Source organism: Acomys russatus, chromosome 15 (genome assembly GCF_903995435.1).
Source record: "Acomys russatus chromosome 15, mAcoRus1.1, whole genome shotgun sequence".
Lineage (NCBI taxonomy): Eukaryota > Metazoa > Chordata > Mammalia > Rodentia > Muridae > Acomys > Acomys russatus.
This window is the reverse complement of record NC_067151.1, coordinates 10957075-10978714: the sequence shown is the minus strand read 5'-3', so window position 1 is coordinate 10978714 and position 21640 is coordinate 10957075. Positions and strand designations below refer to the sequence as shown.

Here is a 21640-nt window from a genome sequence, read left to right as displayed (position 1 = left end):
CTGATGGCTAAGTAACTCATAAGCAGTAGCCTGGCATCGTGTCAGAGGCTTACCCATTCACCTCACTTCATCTCAGCTCATAGGCGTCAGATCGTCTCATCACTGCAAGAAAGAAAAGGATGAGTTCAGTACAAAGTGATATATTGAAAGATACCACATCTGTCTTCAAATAACTCACTATAGTATAATGTTATAATTATTTTAATATGAATTATTGTTGTTAGCCTCTTACCCTAACTTAGAAAATTAAATTTTATAATGTATAATATAATATGTATAACAGTGCATATATGTAAAGGAAAAATTAATACATGTAGAATTTGATATTACCCATGGTTTAAGACGTCTCACTGGGGGTCTTGAATCATGCCCCACGTGGACAAGTGGCATATGTATGTATGTAGATACATATAAGAAGAAGCAGCTTTGAATCCAGTTGATGGATGGCAGTGGTTATTTTAAGGTCAGTAAACAAGGAGAAAGGCAGTGTATAAAGCATGCTTAAAACTCAGTCCTTTTAATTAATTGTTTAAATTACCAATTCAGGTGTTGTTTGCCCCATTACAAATTTACAGACCAGGAGAGGACTTCAGCTGATAGAAAAAGCATCTCAAAATGAAAACATTTAATAGCAAAGTGGAGGCGGCTTTGACTTCAGCTAGCATGGTCTTGCTCCAAAATTTGTGTTTTTTATGCTGTTTTTTTAAAAAGACGTTTTACTGGTTTAAAAACTCCATGAGAAAGTTTGTTGAATCTCCAGGTCCCTCTTTGCTCGGGTGTTGTTCCTTTGGTTGTTTCAGATGGAAATTGTGGGTAGCCAACTGGTGCAAGTCTTTCACAGGTTTGTGCCTCTGCTTTTGATAGTGCCTGGCTGCAGTGCAGAAAAGTGAGAAAAGCAGCATGTGGTACCCTCCAATGTAGAGCTGGGGCAGGGTCTGGGTATCAGTAGCCTTGGCTGTATGGTGTTTTAGCTCTGGAGCAGTCCTAGGAATCTAGGCTAGCTTAGCCCTGGTGGTAGCTGGCACTGCAGCTGTGTATTAGAATTTGTAGACCTTGTTGGTGGCTATTGTGACACTTCTGGGGCTTGGAGTACCAAAGATCATTGGCTTGAAAATCTTGGCGGCCCTGTTACTCTTCCAGTGATTTGGTCCTGCAGTTTCTCTGGCTCCTTACAGCCTGCTATCTTCCCACTTTAGCTTTCCAGCGTGTTTGCTGCTGCTGGCCCCTCTGTTTCCATTCTGGCTGCTCCCTTGAACTCTCAGCTGCCTCTTTCCAGCAGTCAGGTAGCCTTGTTGCTTTTGTGTGTTGCCCTTCTCACTCAGCTGTCACTTTTGCTTCTTCTCTGCTGTCCCGGCCATCCTGTTAAAAGCAGGCAAGGGAGGAACATAGGGAGGAAGCTTTTAAAATTATGTTCTTGTATTTATTGACTTTCCCTGTGTTTGTGTGTGGGTGCTGATGTACCAACGGCTGCTTGTGGGAGTCAGATCTCTCCTATCCTGTGGGTTTCCGGAACCAAACTCAGGTTATCAGGCCTGATTAACCTGATGAGGCCTATCAATTGCCCAAGAACCCCCTTTTTGAGCCTAATGTTGCAAATCTAGAGGGGGCAGCACAAAAGCATGTCTGCCCGCAAACCCGCTGTGTTGTATATACCTGAACAGCCTGCACGTATAGCAGGAAAAGGGATTGATCACAGGCCTTGCATGCAGATTAAAGTTTGTGTTTGCACCAACCTTTGAACTATCTCCTTAGCATCAATAATTGTACTTCCTCTGTGAGGTCACTGGAGAAGTGTCCCGCCTCTGGCCTCAGGGGGAAAAAGTGGCAAGATTAGTTGTTACAATAAGGCTGGTACAAACTGGCTGAGGCTGTATCTCCAGGAGCCTGAAAAATCAACTGGGTTTCTCATGATTTTCTCAGCACTTATGGAGTATTCAGTGTAACTTGACTTTTTGGCTATTTATTGGGATCTTATATCAACCTGCATAAACCACTCTTATCCCTTCCAACCCCCTAACACTAGGTAGGAGAGAAAGAAAGATAGAGGGCAAACTGGGCATTGATAGACTTCTTCCTGCTAATTTGGGGTGTGGGGTTCTTTGGGGGAAATTTTGATTTTTGTTGTCAAGATCAGGATATCTCCAACCAGAAACCAGCAATCCAGCAAACACCAGTTAGCAATAGCAGCAGGAGCAATCACCGAACGGCAACAGTAGGTGCAGCAGGAACAGCAGCAGCTGCTGCACCTCTCAGGGCTCTGGCATTTATATATACCCTCTGAAGAGTCCCCAGAATTCCAAACATAAACTACCCTCAGCTGGCAAAGCCATGCCTCTGCTAGAGCATGAGGCAAATCATAGTCAGCTGCTGTGGACAATCTGAAGGAGCCCTCCTATGTCCCATACCTGAGATTAAAAGAAAGAAAGAAACAAACAACAACAACAACAACAAAAAAAACCATTCCTATAACATATCTATATTAAAACAACAACAACCAACAAAATTCTTACTACAATTAAGAGTGACTAATGCTGCCTGACAGTGGTCTGACCCACTCAAGGCAGTAAGAGCAGGAAGGGAGAGAGCAGCAGCTATTAATTAAGGAGTCAAATTAACCAATCTCCAACATCTTGATTACTTACAGGAAAATGAACATTAGGAGTGGCTATTATTAGAATCTGTAAAACATCATAAATGCTAATAACAAAGTTTAACAGATTCCAACAATGCTAACAACTGTCTAGTATCCCAGGGAGGGGAGAATCCCTAATTTATAAAGAGAAATGGCACTGGATGAGCATCTTCATCTAGGGAAATCCATATTTGTTGTTGAGCATCTAAAATGGTTATCTACACTTATAGTTTCTTTAGTTACATTTGTATTTGCCAATTTTTTTTTGCATGCAGTATATGTGTTGGGAGGGGGGATTTGCATGCTAGGGCATCCATGTTGGACAGTTACTTCTCATCCTGCCATGTCTGTGCCAGAGATAAGAGTCAGGTTGGCAGGCTTTGCAGCCGGTGCCTTCGCCTTCTAGCCATCTTGCTGGCCCTGAGATGATTTTTTTTGGAAAAAATCTTACGATAGTGCTTCTCAACTTGTGGGTCACAAACCCTTTGGCAAACATCTGTCTTCAAAATATTTCTGTTACAATTCATAACAGTAGCAAAATTACAGTTATGAAGTACCAACAGCAATAACTGTATGGTAGGGGGGCCACCATAACACAAGTAGCTGTATTGAAGTGACAAAGCATTAGGAAGGTTGAGAAGCACTGTTCTGGGACATCACCTTCTTTCCATATTTTGCTTTTAATAATTTTCAGACAGCTAAAACACTGCATGCTCAGTATAGTATATTACTTAATTCAAGACCAAACTCAAGACTCTACTTCTCTATGTATTTTTTTAAATGTTCATTTTTCTCTATAAGTAGCCACTCTCAGCATAGAAAAATCTGTAAGATAAATAAAAGAAGTATAAAAAAAACTATAAGCAAAACAAACAAAACCAACAACGAGTAGACATTTGGTTGTGAGTTCCAGGCTCACATTTGTTTGTTGGGTTGTTATTTATTTATTTATTTTTCCTTTTAAAAAGTTTTGATTATTCACATTACATCCTGATTGTCATCCCCTCACTCTTATCTTCCAGTTCTCACCCTCTTTCCCTCTTCTGCTTTATTCCTCTTGCCTAGACCTCTGATGGGGGAGCCTTCTCCATGACCATCTGATCACAGTCTATCAGGTCTCGTCAGGGTAGCCTGCATCCCCTTCCTCTGTGTGCCCCCAAGGATGCCCCACCAAGGGGCAGTGGTCAAATCCCAGGCACCAGAGTTCATGTCAGAAGCAGTCTCCTCTATCTCCCCTCCCCACACACACGGAGCATGAGCTGTCCATCAGCTATTTTTGAACAGGGCGTCTAGATACTCTGCATCCATTGTCCTTGGCTGGTTAATCAGTTTGTGCAGGCTCCCTGGGTCCAGATGCCCTGGCCTTGGTGGTCTACCTGTGGAGCTCCTGACCCCTCACTCCGTCGGGTCCTTCCAACACCTCCCCCCACTCTTCCATGCAACTCTCAGCTCTCCTCTCACGGTCTGGCTGCAAGTCCCAGTATCTGTCCCAAACCGCCACTGGGTGGAGTTTCTCAGAGGACGTCTATGTTGGCCTAATATCCACTTATAAGTGAGTATACACCATGAGTGTCTTTCTGGGTCTGGGTTACCTCACTCAGGATGATCTTTTCTAGTTCCATCCATTTGCCTGCAAATCTCTAGATTTCCTTGTTTTTACTAGCCAAGTAGTATTCCATTCTGTAAATGACCACTGCTTCTTTATCCGTTCTTCATTTGAGGGACATCTAGGTTGTTTCTATGCTCTGGCTATTATGAATTAAGCTGCTATGAACATAATTGAGCATATGTTTTGGTTGTATGTGAAGCATCTTTCGGGTATGTGCCCAGGGGTGGTATAGCTGGGTCCTGAGGTAACACTATTCCCAATTCTCTGAGAAAGCACCAGAATGATTTCTAAAGTTATTGTACAAGTTTGAACTCCCACCAGCAATAGAGGCGTGTTCCCCTTTCTCCACATCCTTGCCAGCATGTGCTGTCACTTGAATTTTTGATCTTAGCCGTTCTGACATATGCTTATTTATAAGAGGTGTTAATATTTCATATTTGCTTATGATTTTACTTTCTGGATACACTGGCATTTTTTACTATGACTCTGTGCATAATCATTTCTACTTCTCATCATCTTTCTGAGATGGTGATGAAAAGAAGTCATCTATGAACCTGGTTGAAGATCCCATACAGAAGCTCCCTTCATTTACTGTTGCCCTCTCGAGTGTGGAAGCTGGAAATTAGCTGGGGCATCCCTCTGTGCTGTGCCTGGGGGAAGCTCTTGGGAGCTTACCCTCAGTCAGGAAACTGGTCATCACTCACTGTAGGCTCCTGTTGAAGCTCTCAACTGGCTGACCAGAGGTAGTCAGGAATAGGAAGAGATCTGCTGTAGTTTGCATGTGCCTCATCTATGTGTCCAAGAACATTAGAAGCCTATATGACCTGGAGTGGGATGCCCACAGGCAGGAGGAAGGAAAGATACTCAGAGCATCTCTCTACATACAGCAGTGGTTCTCAACCTTCCTCAGGATGCAGCCCTTTGGTACATGTTGTGGTGACTCCCAACCACCATATGATTAATTTCTTGCTCCTTCATAACTGTAATTTTGCTACAGTTATGAATCATAATATAAATATCTTGTATTCAGGATATCAGATATACAACTCCCAAGGGCTTGTTACCCACAATTTGAGAACTGTGGACGTAGAGGGTTTTTATGTTCCATACTCTCTTATCTCTTGCTCTGTTAGAGCAGTAAGGTATGGTGGTTTGATTGAGAATGTTCTTCATAGGCTTATATGTTTGAACACTTGGTCCCCATTTGGTGGACTGTTTAGAAAGGATTAGGAGGTGTGGCCTTGTAGGAGAAGGTGTGTCATTCAGGGTGGGCTTTGACATTTCAGAGGCCCATGCCAAACCCAGCCAGGCTCCTTTTCTGATGCATGCTTGGGGATCAGATGTAAACTCCTAGCTACTACTCCAGTGCCATTGCCTGCCTGTCTGCTGTCATGGCCCCAGCCGTGATGATCATGAACTAAACCTCTGAAACTGTATGCAAACCACTAATTAAATGCCCTTAAAAAACAAATAGCTTTGGTCATGATGTCTCTTCTCAGCATTGAAAAAGTAACTAAGACATAAGGTGACTGAATGCATTTTTGCCTGGACAGCCTGGTGCCCAGAGTGTCTGTGTGGGAAAATGTTAGAATGGCAACTTGTGTGGGAAGACAAGATGCTTATTTTGAAGTGTTTTGCTCCCTCTCCTCCTTTTCTCTCTCTCTCTCTCTCTCTCTCTCTCTCTCTCTCTCTTTCTCTCTCTCTCTCTCTCACACACACACACACACACACCATGATATATATGCATATATGCATACATATATATGTCATATATACCTATGTATCATCTATCTTTTCTACCATCTATGGGTCTATGTATCAGTCATATTTCTGTCATTTCTATAAACCTATCAATCATAAATATATTTACCCATGCATCTATCTGTATGTTCATATATTAGTTGTAGGGAGAGCATTAAAGCCTCTCTTTCCCAAGTGTCCTTTGGAACATTTACTGACAATTTCTTTGGACCTCAAGAATTTCCTTCAGTTGATAAGAAGCCCAGGTCCTTGTGTATAGGAAAGCCCTTATCTGAACTGACCAAAGACCAACTGACCACATAATGTCCCCAGGCATGTGAATTCCTGGAAATACATACCTTCAATATTGAATGACTGACTGCAAGGGTTCATTTATTTTGTGTCCATCTACTAAGCACCCACTGTAAGTGGAGACTCATAGAAATGGCCGTTTCTCATACACACAATATGCAGACAGGTATATTTATGAAGAACTCAGCCTAATTCCTGAAGGTAGTGTTATGGTCATGCTGGCTGTCCAGTCATGGGAGTTATATCATGAGTAAATCCTAGTAATTAGTGCAGAGTGAACACTTATTATGTTTACTCAATTAGCATGGCCTTTCACCATAAGCTGAACAGTGCATGTAGTCGCTGTTGTGTGCTACTTCTCATGTTGGTAGTTATATTGAAAGCTGCATGTATACATGGCTACGCTTCACTTCTGCGCCTGTGCATCTTGGAGTTATGGTTTTGCTTAGCAGCACATTATCTAATTTGTAATTCAGAAAACCAAAAGCCTGTTTTGAGAAGTTATATATTTTATTATTTCCCCAATGGTCTTAAAGACAGGCCAAGGGATTGTAGAAGAGCTTTTACCACTCTGGGCAGGGATGGACCTTGCTGGGCAGTGGTTTTTCAATTTTGGTGCATGTGGGAACAGGAATTGGAGTGTTTGTCAAGCTGCTCTGGGTCTCAGGCACTTGCCACTGTTGGAGAAGTTCTTTGACAGTTTGTATGCCAATTTAGACAAAATGGAACCTTTAGAATTTTAGGATTTGTTTTCAGCATAAAATAAAAACTTATTTTAAGTTTATGGAAATCAGCCATTTCTTTTGAGTTTACTCACACCTCTTTGATGCCTCTCTGCTTCCCTCTGTTCCTTTCTCTGTGTTCCATTTTATATCTCCTGTTCTTTTTCTTTGTTTTCTGTCCTCTCTCTGTCATTTCCATATTGTAATGGTACACTTAAGATGGCGTGAGCAGTTGTGACCACTAGGAAACATATATATAAACCAGTCTTCAGTTGATCTGCAGGCAGTAGTTTTCACACTGCAGCCCACATTAGACCCACTTGGAGAGTTTTAAAGTCCTTCACCCCCAAAACACTAGAATTTCTAATCATGTGCACCATGGGTTGTATCCCAGAACTGCATGTCCAACAAGCTTTGAGACACCTTATTCAGGAGATTCCATGTCTCTTGCCATTTTAAAATGTAAGTTTGAAGAACCACTCCCCAAAATTATCAGAGAGCTGATCCTCCTTTGGAACCCCTGTGTTTCTGGGGAAGATTGCAATCTGCTCATTGTTTATGTATTTTTAAGGAAGGATACAATAGATTCAGCAATAACTTCCTCAAATAGATTTTCAGTGGAAACATTTATTATAAAGTATCTTTCTAAAATACAACCCATCTTACCCTGGACTTCAACCTTAGAAAAGTGTTTTCACATAGTAATTAAGGACAATTACAAACCTTCTCTATTTTCTCACCCATGTCTCTTTATATAAGCATTGCGTTGTCATGGTATCTTACTCCTGGCATTAATTTAATTTTGATAAACAAATTATGTTGAAGAGTAAGGGCAGTTATCTTTGAAGGAAGAGTGAACCGGCTAATTCTATACAAGAAAGATTTAATGGAAGTCATCTGGGTTCCTGAAAGGAAGAGCCTCTGACGCAGATGGCCAGGAGACATGGCGGTAATCAGGTCAACTCTTCCAAGCGAAACTGGTTAGAGTTTCCTATAGATTGGGTGTGTGCAGATTGTGTGTCATCCATAAATCAATGTATGATTAAATACCTTGACGTTTGAGAATTTCTCCACATCTGAGATGTGTATATACACATATATATATGTATGTGTATATACATCTTGACTATATATACATGCACATATATATATGTACGTGTATATATATCTCGACTATATATATATATACATGCCCATATATATATATATATACATATATGTATATATAGTATTGTTTGGAAATATTTTGAAGCGAATGAGTAGAACTAAGATAGAAATTATCACTTTCAAATTTTTTTGATAGGGAGAAACCTCATAATGCATTACCTCAGTAATTTCTATGAGCCCATTTTTACTATGTTGAATGAAATTCTTCCAGCCTAACTGAATTTTGTATCCTTTGATCAATATCTTCTGTACTTTCCCAAGCCCTGGTAATTGTCATTCTACTTTATGCTTCTGTGAGTTCATAAGTGATATTATACACAATTTGTCTTTTTTTACCTGGCTAATTTTGAGTATCACAGTGTCTACAAGGCTCGTTAGTTTTGTGACAAATGACAGGCTTCTCATCTTATCAAGGCTGAGGAGTATTTGTGTGCATATGTGCGTGCGTGTGTGTGTACACATGTGTGTGCACATGTGTGTGTGTTGTAATCTCTTTATTCATCCATATACCCACTCTGGCACTTGAGATGACCCTGTCTCAGCTATTGTGAGTAATGCTGCAGTAAGCACAGTACAAATGGCTCTTCCATGTGTCACTTCAACACTTCTGTATGTGTACTTAGTCATGAGATTGCTGGGCCACATCATAGCTCAATTTTTAATTCCATGTTGTTTTCCATGGTAACTGTACTTCTCTATCGACAGTGCAGAGATGTTCTGTTATCTCTGCATCTTCTCTAACAGTTTAATGGTACCTTTCATTTTCATGATAATAGCCATTCTAATGGGTATAAGATGAGATCTGATCCAGGGCGTAATTTCTATCTCTCCGATGGATAGTGATATTGATTTTTTTTTTTCATATTCTTGTTGGCCATTTGTGTTTCTTTTCAGGGGAAACATCTAGTCAGATCCATTGTTACCATTTTAGCTAAGTATTTGCTTTGTTATTTTGGGGTTGTTTTCATTCCCTATGTTACCTATTGACCTGTATCAAATGAGTGTTTCTAGAATATTCTTCCTTGTCCCATAAGTCATCCCTTCATCACTGGTTGCTTTCCTGTGTATACAGGGGGTTTTATGTTATCATTGGCTTCTCTTTGCTTCCGTTCTCTGTGCTTCTGTTTTCACACCATACACTCATTTTTTAGGTCAGTGCCTTGCTGCTGGCTTCTTATCTTTACTTCAAATAAGTTGATATTTTTTATTACTTCATTTATTTATTAATTATTTATTTTGTTTGTAAACATGTGCATGCATGTGTGTAAACATGTGCTTGCATGTGTGTGTGTGTGTGTGTGTGTGTGTGTGTGTGTCACAGTGCACATGTGGAAGACAGAGGACAATTTGAGTTTGTTGGTTCTCTCTTTACACCATGTGGCTTACAGGGATTAAACTTAGAGTGTTAGGCTTAACAGTGAGTGCTTTAAACCTTGAGCCACATCATTGACCAGTTCTGTAGTTTTATGTTATATGTAAGTCAGTCTGGTGTTGACGTCTGTAGATGCTGTGAGATAATGTTTGAAGTATGTTCACCTGTAGGCAGACATTCAGTGGTTTCAGCACTGTGTCTCTTGGAGAGGTTACCCTTCTCCTGCCATGTGTTCTTAGTATCCCTGTAGAAAATAAACCGACTCTTAACACTTCAATTTTTATCTGGTCTCTTTATTTTGTTATTTCCTTCTGTGTGGTTTTTACAAGTGTGGACCTGTTTTGGTCACTGTTGTTCTGTGGTGTATCTTGAAGTCATGTATCCTTCTATCTCTGTTGATTTTGCTCATTCATAAATATCTTCTTTCTTTTGTTTGTTTAATATTTTATAGTGTTTGATAAACAGATTATTTCCTTTGATCAGAGAAGATCTTGGTTTTAATGGTGGCATTTTGGGGCTTCTTAACTAAGAGTAAACACATGTCTTGTATTACGAATTTTGTACAAGTTGTATACTAATTTGAAAATATCATTTAACCTCTTCTAGAACTGAGTGTGCTTTTATTAATTTCAAGAAGAGTTTTATTTGACTGTACTGCAGGGCCCTAACAGAAATGCTGAAGCATCATATGAGCTCAGAGGAATTTTGGAGAGTGAATTCATGAATTCTTCATCACAGAGTCTTCAAAGCAAGTGATTTCTGTTAAATTTGAGTTAACGAATACCACTGCTTATGACATGATGTTGAACATATATTAGTACTTAGAATCAGGTTTCATAGAAAGAAAACATATCATATAAGTTGGTCTTCATAAAGAACTTCTCAACATAGACCAAGAAGATGGGTAGGAGGCAGGAGAGTAGACCACGGAGGAGCCTTCAGACATCCCTGACAGATGTGACAAGGAGATGGGTAGAAGGCAGGAGAATAGACCACGGAGAAGCCTTCAGACATCCCTGACAGATGTGACACAGGCATGATTAGCTGCCTTCTCTAAATGACGTGTCTCTGTCTTCTGTTTGAGGTAACAGGGCTTGGAAACAATGTGGACTACAGAAATTTCACTAGTGAATTCCTTAAGTCAGACAGATATTAGCAGGGATTTAAGAGGCTGAATTGTGGCAGACTAACTAGAAGGATTAACTAGAAGGACTAACTAGACTGATTGACTAGAGGGATTAACTAGAAGGAGTTGGGCACAGACTGAGTGGTCATTTTTGTCTAGACTGTATTGCCAGGGTAAGATTCACAAGGACCTTGGCTTTGATGTGGCCATATAAATAAGGGAAAGAGATGCTTACAGTTTCCTTTTAATTATGATCTGTACAGTGACTTAGATCTTTCTGGAGATCCAAAGAATGCATAATAAAATTAGATGATTACAGAGGAAGTCAAAACAACTTAAAGATATTCACAGATACTGAATTTTTATATAAATGATTTTATTTTGAATTGTAAGGTGATCATTTAGAAGGAAGGAGAAGTGCATTGTTAGCCCATTATAGCCTGGATCGATGGGGGCCACCCATTCCTTTTAAGTCCTTTATGCATCATTGCTAATAGATTGCCCAGGGAACATCAAATCTCATTTATAATGGTTATTTGAATATTCTATGTAAAAGCTAATCTTCTGAAGACTTAGAGAAATCATTGTAGATTAAAATAAGAAATAAAGATTTGCATTTATAAGAAATTAATGATAGCTCTGAAACTGAGGAACTATTTAGTGCTGGAAGAAATAAATACAAATTGTAACATCTCTCTGATGGAGTTTTGTTTAGATTGCTCCTGGTGATAAACCATCTATAATAATATAAATCAAGGCTGCTGTTTGCTATAAATTTGCAATGTTTAGCATAATTTTCGTTTGCACTTCATACTAAAGTGACACCAAGAAACATGAGATTAATAGTTAGTTATTAAGTGAAAATGACTTTCATAGCTGTAGTCATTTTTAGAAGCGGTTACGTGTAATTCATTTGGGGAGCGGAGGAAATTAATTTGCAGCTGCGGAGAGATCCAGCTCATCACAACAAAGAAGAAAGTGTGCGCAGTAAAAAAAACTTCAGGTGCGCATGAGGGTGCTTTGCTTTCTAAGCCCTTGGTTGGCTTCCTCAGTTCTCTCAGGGGCTGTTGCTCCTCAGATCACTACGCTGTTGTCTGCGATTCCAGAGCGACACTCCAGAGCACTCTAATATCAGCTTAAGGAAACGGGAAGGGCAGTGCCTGCTCTCCAGTCATGGTGCAGTATTAGAGAGCACCGGCTTGTGCGTGCCTAAGGGGATTGAGGGTCAGATGGGGCAGTAGCAGGAGTGTGGTGCCTTTTTATTAATTTTAATTAGTGTTTTCATTAGGAAGTGTCATTGCGAGTTCTTCTTTTAAAGAACATGACACATTATCCACTTTCACCTGTTTCACTGTATGGCAAAGTAGTAGTGGCATAAAAATTAAATTTTGTAGATTGTTTGAGAAATTTATCCTCAGTTTATTGATGTAATAGAAATTTACACCTAACATATAGCTAAGCACGGATCATGCGTCATGTATGAACCCTTTCCATGCATTAACTGATTTGTATGTCTTGATCACTGGATCCTCTTAAAGACAGAACAGTACATTCATTTATTTGGGCACAACCAATTGAACACCTCTCTATATCTCTGTAGAACTATGTTAGAAATATTAATATTTCAGACTGGAGCAAAAAAAGATCATTTTAAAGAATTTAGAAAGTAAGCTAGTGTTATTTTAAGAATGTATTTCTAGGCTCTATTTCATAAGATATCTGTCAAAGCTAGATAAAATATTTTAAAACATAATAATAATAGTAATGGCAAGAATAATACATAGTAATAATAATGGTAACACAGGAACACTGGGAAACAAAGTTAGGTCTGTTGAAAGACCAGAGCAGGGATGGAGGGCAGAGCAGTGGTGTCCTGGGGCTCAGTGAGACCTCACTGGGCTGTGGATGTGGATCTAGGCAGAGATGGTGCTCAGTCACCTCAGGCGTAATGTGAGGGGAATAATAATGCCTCAAGGAAACTTGCAGCATGAAGCAAATTGTCGTTTTTGTCCTTTTCCTTCTCCGAGAACCTTTCAGATGGTGAGTTCCAAGATACTCACACCTGGTTCTAGATCAGGTAGCAAAGAAGAGAGGTGGAGGGAGTTTTACATATCAGGCAGCAGCTATGTGGACTTGAAGAGAGTCTCAGTGTGCTCGTATACAGCACAGCGACATTTTAATCTATCTATCTATCTATCTATCTATCTATCTATCTATCTATCTATCTAATTAATGAATTATATCAAGTTGCTGCCCATGTTTCTGTCATTACACATCATTTGCTAATTGTAAAGTCATTTTGTTAACAACTTATTCCAGCTCACTTTGAAACTCCTGTGTACACAGTGAATACAAATACATCTTTATTTACATGCCAGCGTCAACATCTGGGCCTCCTTTCTGCCATTACAAACAAGAACTATCTCTCTAATAGCATCAAGGACCTAACAAGGACAGTAGAAGGGTTTATTGTCACCTCTGTCTGAGATATTTCCCACATTTACCCCCTAACAGTCCTGGCTTTTGTGTTGGGAGAGAAAGGGAGATGCAGCAAAGGATGCTGAGATTCTTCTAGGGATGAAGAAGGTACCTTAGATTCCTTTTTGTTTGGTTTGGTTTGAAGTCGGTGACTTGTATTTAGATGACCATTCAGCTGGCTCTGGAAGGCATGTGCTTTAGTTAGAAAGTAACACTGCCCAACTCTTGTCAACGATGGAGGGAAAGCCTTTCTTTTATCAGCTCAAGTCACACAGGACAGCTGATGTGATTTCTAGAAGCTGCTTCTGCCTCATTTGTGCTTCAGCTTGAAGTACTATGGAGGGATTTGCCCTCAGCCAGTCTCTGTGATGAATTTCTAAGTGCCCCTAATTATTTTTGAGGGCTGTTTATCTACATTGTTGGGTAGTTTGATGATGCGTCCTTTACTGGCTAGCCCTTCTATTGTTTTCCAGTTCATCACATCCTGGTCAGTACTTTATGATAAATGGCATATACCCAATGTCTTATTTTATAGAATGCTTCTAGAAAAGCCTATTATGTGTAAAGGAACATAATAAGTAATTTTTGAAGGAGTGGATGGTGGATAGATAGAAGAAGGTGTTGTTCCCTGGAATTCAATGTGAGCTTCTGAGTAATGTATTACACTGTTGATAATAAAATAAAAGACCTTTGTGCTTATTCTTTGTTTATTTCTTTTCAAGACAGAGTTTCTCTGTGTAGCCTTGGCTGTCCTAGACTCACCTTGTAGACCAGGCTGGCCTTGAACTCACAGCAATCCGCTTGCCTCTGCCTCCCTGAGTACTGATATTACAGGCGTGCACCACTGCTCCCAGGTCTTTGTGCTTACTGTATTTGGGCTTCTTGGATCATAAAAAATCACATATCTATATACAGATATATATCATATAATATATAATACATATATGATACATATTTATACATATGTACACACACATATATGTGTGTATACACACACACACACACACACACACACACACACACACACACACACACACACCCCTTGTATCTTTTCTGTGAGCAGAATCTAAAAGCTGAGATTTTCTTTAGGCTTGCTGCGCAATCCTTGATGATTTTATGCATATCTATCTAATGTGCATTTTTTTCCTTATTTTGTTATTTCAGTTTTTATTTTAAATATTAAAATGTGCCATGTAAACTCATAAATGAAGTTCCGAGGTTGTCAATTACTATATAAGCAGTTGCCTTTTAGATGTGGATGTGAGAAATGGGCTGTGGGTGAAATCAGATGGTGCTAACAAAGGAATCTGGTCAGCGAGGGTGGTGTCATTGAGTTCAGAGTGGGGCGTACTTTTAGACATTTAGTTATCAGTATTAATTCTGTGTCCCCAGGCAAGTTCACAGAGATTTTTTTAAGGAACTGACTGTAGCATCTCAAACTAGAGTTCACTTTTTTACTTAGCTGACCGTGAGTAGGGTCCGTTAAGCCAGTTGTAAAATGCCCTGAGACTGGGAGTAGGGTAGACCGAGTCAGAATGTCAGCTTTCCAGAGTTAGGAACATCAGAGCTGAAGCAGTCATTTACACTCTCCATTTGTGTCAGTCTGTGGCTTGTGAATGAGCCCTAAGGCGTGGAAAGCTTGTGCGGTTCGCCCAGCTTGCTGCTAGAATTAGTTATTCTGGATAAAAAGCCTGACGGCCTGTTTCAAGTTTTGGCTCTCAAGGAGTTCAGAACCTATCATGCAACTCAGTGATCTTCACCACATGGGAACTTGACAACTTTCCTATCTCTAAGATGCTCTTGATCTCTGAAATCTATTTCATTTTCCTTCTTCCCGGCCTCAGATGTTACAAACTGTCTCACGTTAATTGACACGTGAAAATCAGACGTTGTTTTGTTGTTGTTGTTGTTTGTTTATTGTTTTGGTTTTTCAAGACAGGGTTTCTCTGTGTAGCCTTGGCCATCCTGGACTCACTTTGTAGACCAGGATGGCCTCGAACTCACAGCGATCCGCCTGCCTCTGCCTCCCGAGTGCTGAGATTAAAGGCGTGCGCCACCACGCCCGGCTTCAGACGTTGTCTTGAAGCTTGAACTTTTCTAAACTGCTGCCCATGTTTTTCGCCTGTTGCTGTCTGTACGTATTTCTCTAAGCCATTACAAACTTTTTGTGGAAAATGGATGGAGAAACACCCCATGCTTCATACAGAAAACCTCCTTGCTTCTTCCCGTATAACTGCTCCTTTCTCTCTCTCTCTCTCTCTCTCTCTTTTTTTTTTTTTTTTTTTTTTTTTTTTTTTTTGTGAAGGCCGATCGTTTGCAAAGAGGAGCAGCTGATGGCCATCTGCCTGTCACGCCCATGCGTAGGAGCTTTCATAGACACCGTCAAGTTCTGGAAGCAAGGCTGCTCAGGCCCACGGGGGTGTGTGGGTTATGAAAGAAGGTAAGATGGTGTCCTGACTTCTGTAATTGTTAAAACCTCAAACCAGAAGCTTCATCTGCTCCTAAATATTTTATCCTGGGAGCTGTAGGAAATGGTTGGATAATTAAGTAAAGGGGCCAAGGAATGCTTACCAAGGATGTTCACAATTACAGTTTCCTTCAGCCGTGGGCTGGGTGCTTATTTTATGTTAGACCTCCATTATGTGTGAACTATTTTTTGGCTATATGATTCTAATTTTACCTCAGGATATGATGTACCATTGAAAGCTAAAGATCAGAAAGATGACAGGAACAAGGGATATTGTGTTGGTTTGCTAAATTTGGCTCAACGTGATCCAGGGTTTCTAGAGCTGCGAAGCAACACCTGACCTGCCCTTGCCACTCTGGAGCCCTTTGAAACCCACAGCATCTTTAGCTTTATTATGGCCTTTGAATTAGGATCAGCCCAGCAGGCTGTGAGAGCAGAGGAAAGCCAGTGTCCACAATGCTTTCTAAGAGGCCAGGCTTTCATTTTGTTCAAAGTTTTAAACTAGTTTCACAATCATCTAAGGGCCTCTTGATACAAATGGTTGCTAATGGGTTGGAGCTGATGTAAACGCATCAAATGGGTCTAAATTTATGATGAACCTTAACAATAAAGTGCTGTGTCAGATTAATGAACTCATTTGTCCTATTATCAGCAGTGGAAATTTAGGGTGGTTTTAAGTAGCTAACCTTTTCATCGTACAAGCATGATAACAGTTATAATACAAGACTGAATTATTTATAACTAAATATGTGTTCCTACTCTATGTGTGTGCATATGCATACCTGTGTGTTTATCCTTGAGGTGAATATACTTTATAACTGAATATGTGAACCTACTCTACGTGTGTGCATGTGCATACCTGTGTGTGTTTATCCTTGAGGTGAATACTCTGAGGGGTGGTGGTGTTAATTCAGACTATCTAAATGACTGTTAAATCAGAAAAAATTTTCTAGCTATTACTTGCCTTGTGTCCTTAAGTAAAATTCACAGATTTCTCCGAGCTTTAGTGTGTAAAGTTGGAAAATTAATGGGATGCCTGGATAGCATCAGTACTGAAAACACATTTTAATCCTCAACATAAAGCTTAGCATCCTGAAAGCACTCAATGTGTGTGCTAATTGCTTCGAGAGAGATGTTGACATTGTATTTATACTTTAAATGTGGAATTTATTTTTTAAGTGTGTGCGTCTCTCTCTCTCTCTCTCTCTCTCTCTCTCTCTCTCTCTCTCTTTCTGTGTGTGTGTGTGTGTGTGTGTGTGTGTGTGTGTGTGTGCATGTGAGGCCAGAAGAGGGTGTCAGCGCCCCTGGAGCTAGCGTTACAGGCAGTTGTGAGCTGCTGGAAAGTTGAATCCTCTGCAAGAGCTCTGAGTCGTGTCTCTAGCCCACATATGTACTTTTTGTCTATCATGTACTGTGCTCACTTTCGGGTGGAGGTGGGGCGTGGGACATCCACTTTCATTGGTAGGTTCTTTGAATTCTCCCTACCCCAACTAAGGGCAGTCATCCTGTTTTGGACTTTAACTCTGGATGAGAATGCTTGCTAGAGTGTGATCAATATGCAATGAACCTTTGATGTTAACCTGAAATGCATGAATCTTGTTCTCCTTCAGGATTTCAGTATTCTTAAAACTTTGGATTTTACTCTTGATAAATTAAGATGTCTTCAGGATAGATTATTCAAATGTAACATAGGATCCTTCTTAATTTTCCTCAAACCATACCTAAGACTATGTTGACTACATATGTCATGTGGCCATTTTGGGTATGTCTGTGCATATATATGTGTGTGTGTGTGTGTGTGTGTGTGTGTGTGTGTGTGTGTGTGTGTTTATCAGTAGCTATATCTCTTCATTAATCTACTTCCCAATGTATGTGACAGGATTTAAACTGGAGGCAGGCATTTTTATAACTGTGAAATGATAACTTTGCCCCCAGAGGAATGATATGGTTCCCTGAGTGATGTCCTGTCCTCTGTAGGACTTGCTGCTACACCATCTACAGACATGTGTATGCCACAGAGCACCAGACAGTCTTCCGGTGCTGCCCTGGTTGGAGCCGTTGGGATGATGAACCCGGCTGCTTCTTTTGTAAGTTGTAATTCTTCTTGCCAAGTTCTCTGTTACTAGAGGGGATGCTTTTCCTTCAACCACACAATGCCTATCACATTTCAGCATCTTTAGAAGCACGGTGGAATCATAACGTTGCTCTTGACCAGTGGTACTCAGCCTTTCTAATGCTGTCATCCTTTAGTACAGTTCCTTTGGTGCTACTTCATAACTGTAATTTTACTGCTGTTATGAATCATAATGTAAATATCGGTGTTTTCATGATGATCTTAGGCAAGCCCTAGGAGGGGTCATGACCCACAAGTTGAAAACCACTGGGGTAGTCTAATGACTTACTTGTGACATATGGGAAATGTGCATAAAAAAGCCTTTCGGTTAAGTATTTTAATGATGGGTTTAGCTCAGGACCCATGAAAGCTGCAGTATATTCTATTTAAAGGACAGTTGCCTTAAAGCCAGAAAGGGGCTTTCCTTGATGTCCATCTTGTGTCTCTGTTTGCCCCTTTTGCATATCATCAAATTTGTAATCCATGGTTGGTTCAAAAGTCCAGAGGGAAATCACTGTGCTAAGCCTAAATGGGATTTCTCAACTTGGGCTTGCCATGATTAATTGCAGAACTCTGGGGGCAGTTGACTTTTCAAGATGAGGTTTGCACTGTGTATAAACCTCTCTGGTGACAGTATTTCAGAACCTTCAGGACGTTGTGTTTGACAGCACTTAGGCAGCAGAACTAGTGGCATTATACACCTCATCAGACGGTGAGAAACGGTCCTGTTTTGGGCACACTTTCTCTGTGTTATGTGTTTACGGTGATTCTCAAGGCCCTTGGATTGCTTCCGTGGGTCCAATTAATGCAGCACCATAGGACAGTTCATCTCTCCTGCCTGTGTGCCTTAGGGAGTTTGCCAGCAACCTGTCACCTTTCCCTAGGAGCTTTCTGCCCTTAAAATATGTTCAAGAAGTTTTGTTGTACGCAGGCGTGGTGTTGAGTGCTGTGGCAAGAGTGTGTTTAAACACCAGGCCACTATGGCTGGTTAGTTTAAAATCAGTGAAAAGATCTGCTCACAATGCCATCATAGCTATGTTAGAAAGCCTAGAAAATCGACAGCTCTGAGACAAAGTCTTAATGTTTATTGTTTAACAACTACCCGAGTTCTTTGCCTCTGGGAAAATATTAGCATTTTGTTTGATTTTTTTGTTTTGTTTTAAAGATCCTTTTGGCCTCAGTCACCTTATCTATGTAGTTTCTTTATGCCAATACTTTTTCACTCACAACACGAATACAATTCTGGTGTCTTATTAAAGGGTATGAAGTAGGCCTAGAGGGGCTCTCAGAATCTGCATTTCTGCAAAAGTTTCAGGAATGTTCCTACAGATAATTCTGCAAGGCTTCAAACAGTCAGCCATCGTCTTGTAATAGCAATTTATTATAGCAAATGTATTTATACTTTCCTGTGGAGGGGCCAGTGGAAATTAGTAGGTCATGTCATGCTAACTGCATGGTGTCTGCCCATACTGATGATTTCCTCCTTTCCCTTCTCTTGAACATTCCTTTTAGCTGTCTCTTCTCTGGGAACTCATTTCAGAGGAAGGGAGTGCTCAGAAGAGGACACTCAACAATGCCGTTGTTCAGGAGGATTTCAGGGACCTCACTGTCAATATGGTAAGTCCTCAATAGGACAATCCTGTCATGATTTGGCACTGTCTGCCAGTTGTGTCCTGGAGGGATACCTTTCTGCGAATTAGTGACCACAGAAAACAAGACACTAAGCTGAAATTCAGAAGCACAGTGTAGTAAGCATCATGAAGTCGGCCTTGTGGTTGAGTTGTAAGACTTCCCTGTAAGAGTTCAAATGTCATCATAAGTACAAAATGCTCTACTTTGTAAAGAAAGCGTTAGATGTCAGATATCAAATCTCTCAAGGAATATAGATTGAAACTGCTGCTATAGCATGGTATTCTGTGCTATCTCTGGGCTCCATAAATGAGCAAAATACAAACAGCATGAGCTTGATGTTATGCAGTATTGACTAATCTTATCCATGTTATCTTAAAAAATTACAAAGCTGGAAGTCATAAGACTTGGATGAGGCCCATAGTTTCAACACTTGTTAATCTACTTTTCACTATCGGGAGTTTAACTGTTAACTTGAACATGAGCATATAAGATGTTTCTTGTGTGGGGAGGTTTTAAAGTCACTGATAACTTACCCATTACTGCAGAATGTAGCTTCATGTAAAGCACTGATATGTTTGCCTTCTTGTGTCTACTGCTTGGGTTTTTAAAAGTGAAACCATACCCCAGCACTCATGTGTTTTTGTGTCTTCTACACTTGGGATTAGGGACAGTGCTCCTGTCTTCTGTGGGTCACTTCAGAGATGTTCTTGTAAATGAATTTACAAGATGACTTTTAAAAAATAGATGAAAGAAGATAAAGGCTTACACTTTGATCAGATGACTGATTTGTAGACATCCGTAGAGGCTTTGAGCACCAGGCTATATCTTTACTATTTTCTTAATTGTTTAGAAATACCAAAAATTACACATGAATCCCTGAAATTATTTGACTTAAAAATAAATGTTTTCAGCTAAATTGGTACTAACAATTTCTTAGTTTGGACAATAACTGTGGTGGAGATTTACACATGTTACTGGTTCACCAAGAGTTCTTTTTTTAAAAACCATAATTAGGTATTAATTTATAAATGTGTTGTTTTGTGGAGCAAATCTTGCAGGGCATCATGTCCTAGAGGACAGAGGTAATAAAAGAGACATATGGTAATGATAATGGCCCAATTATACCTGGGTTAATTCATCTTTATCTTTACATCCATGCTTGAAGATTTTGATTATTCCGACTTCTTAACAACTGCCGTACACCAAAGTAATTATTGTGCTCTCTGAAATTCAAGTGTCATATTATTCTTTTTTGTAGTTTTGGATGGTGAAAATACTGGATAATTTTAAACATAGAAAGAAAGATTGTTTTTTACACAGGCTTGTTTGTACACCATGAAGTCTCCAGAGCTAGGGGATAACACCAACATACAAAATACCTGTCAGGAGTCCCTGCTGCACTTGCCAGTGCTGCCGTCCAGGCATGCTTACCTTAGCTTCTGACACTTTCTTCTCTTGCTAGCAGGCTCTCCCTAAATTTAAAAAGGAATTGACAAACCCTAAGGATTTGTTCTCGAAGAGTAAAACTTTAGACTCCTCTGACATGGGATTTTATTTCACCCACAGAAGTGGGGCATTCCTAACTATATAAAATAAGATGGTTTTAATGAATAAAATTTAAAAACTTTCTAGAAAATCAAGCAGTTGGGAAGCAAGTGGAGAACCTAATTAAGAAGAAATTATATTATAGCCTGGTGAGACAGCTTTTAACTTAACACTTCTCTATGGGCTGTAATTTTTATATGAGATGTTTGCTCCTATATATATATATATCAGTGAAATAATTTTCATGTTATTTTAAAAATTATATATAAAAATAACTCAAAAGTTAAAATGTTAAAAAAATCCCAATTATTACAAAATCCATCTCTACGCAACGTAGCAAACTAAAACAATACAGAACTGTGTTGCGTGCAGATAACCGTGATGGGCATCCCAGTATATGTTTGTTTATATTCACACCGGCAGGATATTGGCACACATATAATCATATTCCACATGCTCTTTTGCTGAAGACCCTTCTCGTATTTCCCATCTGTTCTCTTTCTCCCTATCTAATGTGTTTTCCCTACATTGCTACAGTTTTAAAAACTTTTTATGTCCTTCCCTGAGCTTCCTGGATCATATATAGTCAGCAGGGCAGTAGTTATCAGTGTACATCAGTATGCCATCCATTTTTAAAAATAATTGTTGAATGATAAACATTTGTTAAAATTTTTGTTCTAGTTTTTTCACATAATAATCAGGCTTGTGATAATACTGTGCTTCAT

General features: G+C 39.8%; 1 protein-coding gene across 2 annotated transcripts in view; it reads left to right on the top strand.

The window, feature by feature from the left end:
- The window catches only part of LOC127199148 (EGF-like and EMI domain-containing protein 1), a 572097-nt gene that overhangs the window by 48047 nt on the left and 502410 nt on the right, over nt 1-21640 (top strand). The window contains exons 2-4 of one of the 2 annotated variants that reach the window (XM_051157028.1): nt 15464-15598; nt 17603-17712; nt 19251-19355. In XM_051157028.1, the coding sequence (XP_051012985.1) occupies nt 15464-15598; nt 17603-17712; nt 19251-19355 (350 nt within the window). Of the gene's footprint in view, nt 1-15463; nt 15599-17566; nt 17713-19250; nt 19356-21640 lie in introns of those variants that run through there. The other variant, XR_007831911.1, reaches the window with a different exon arrangement.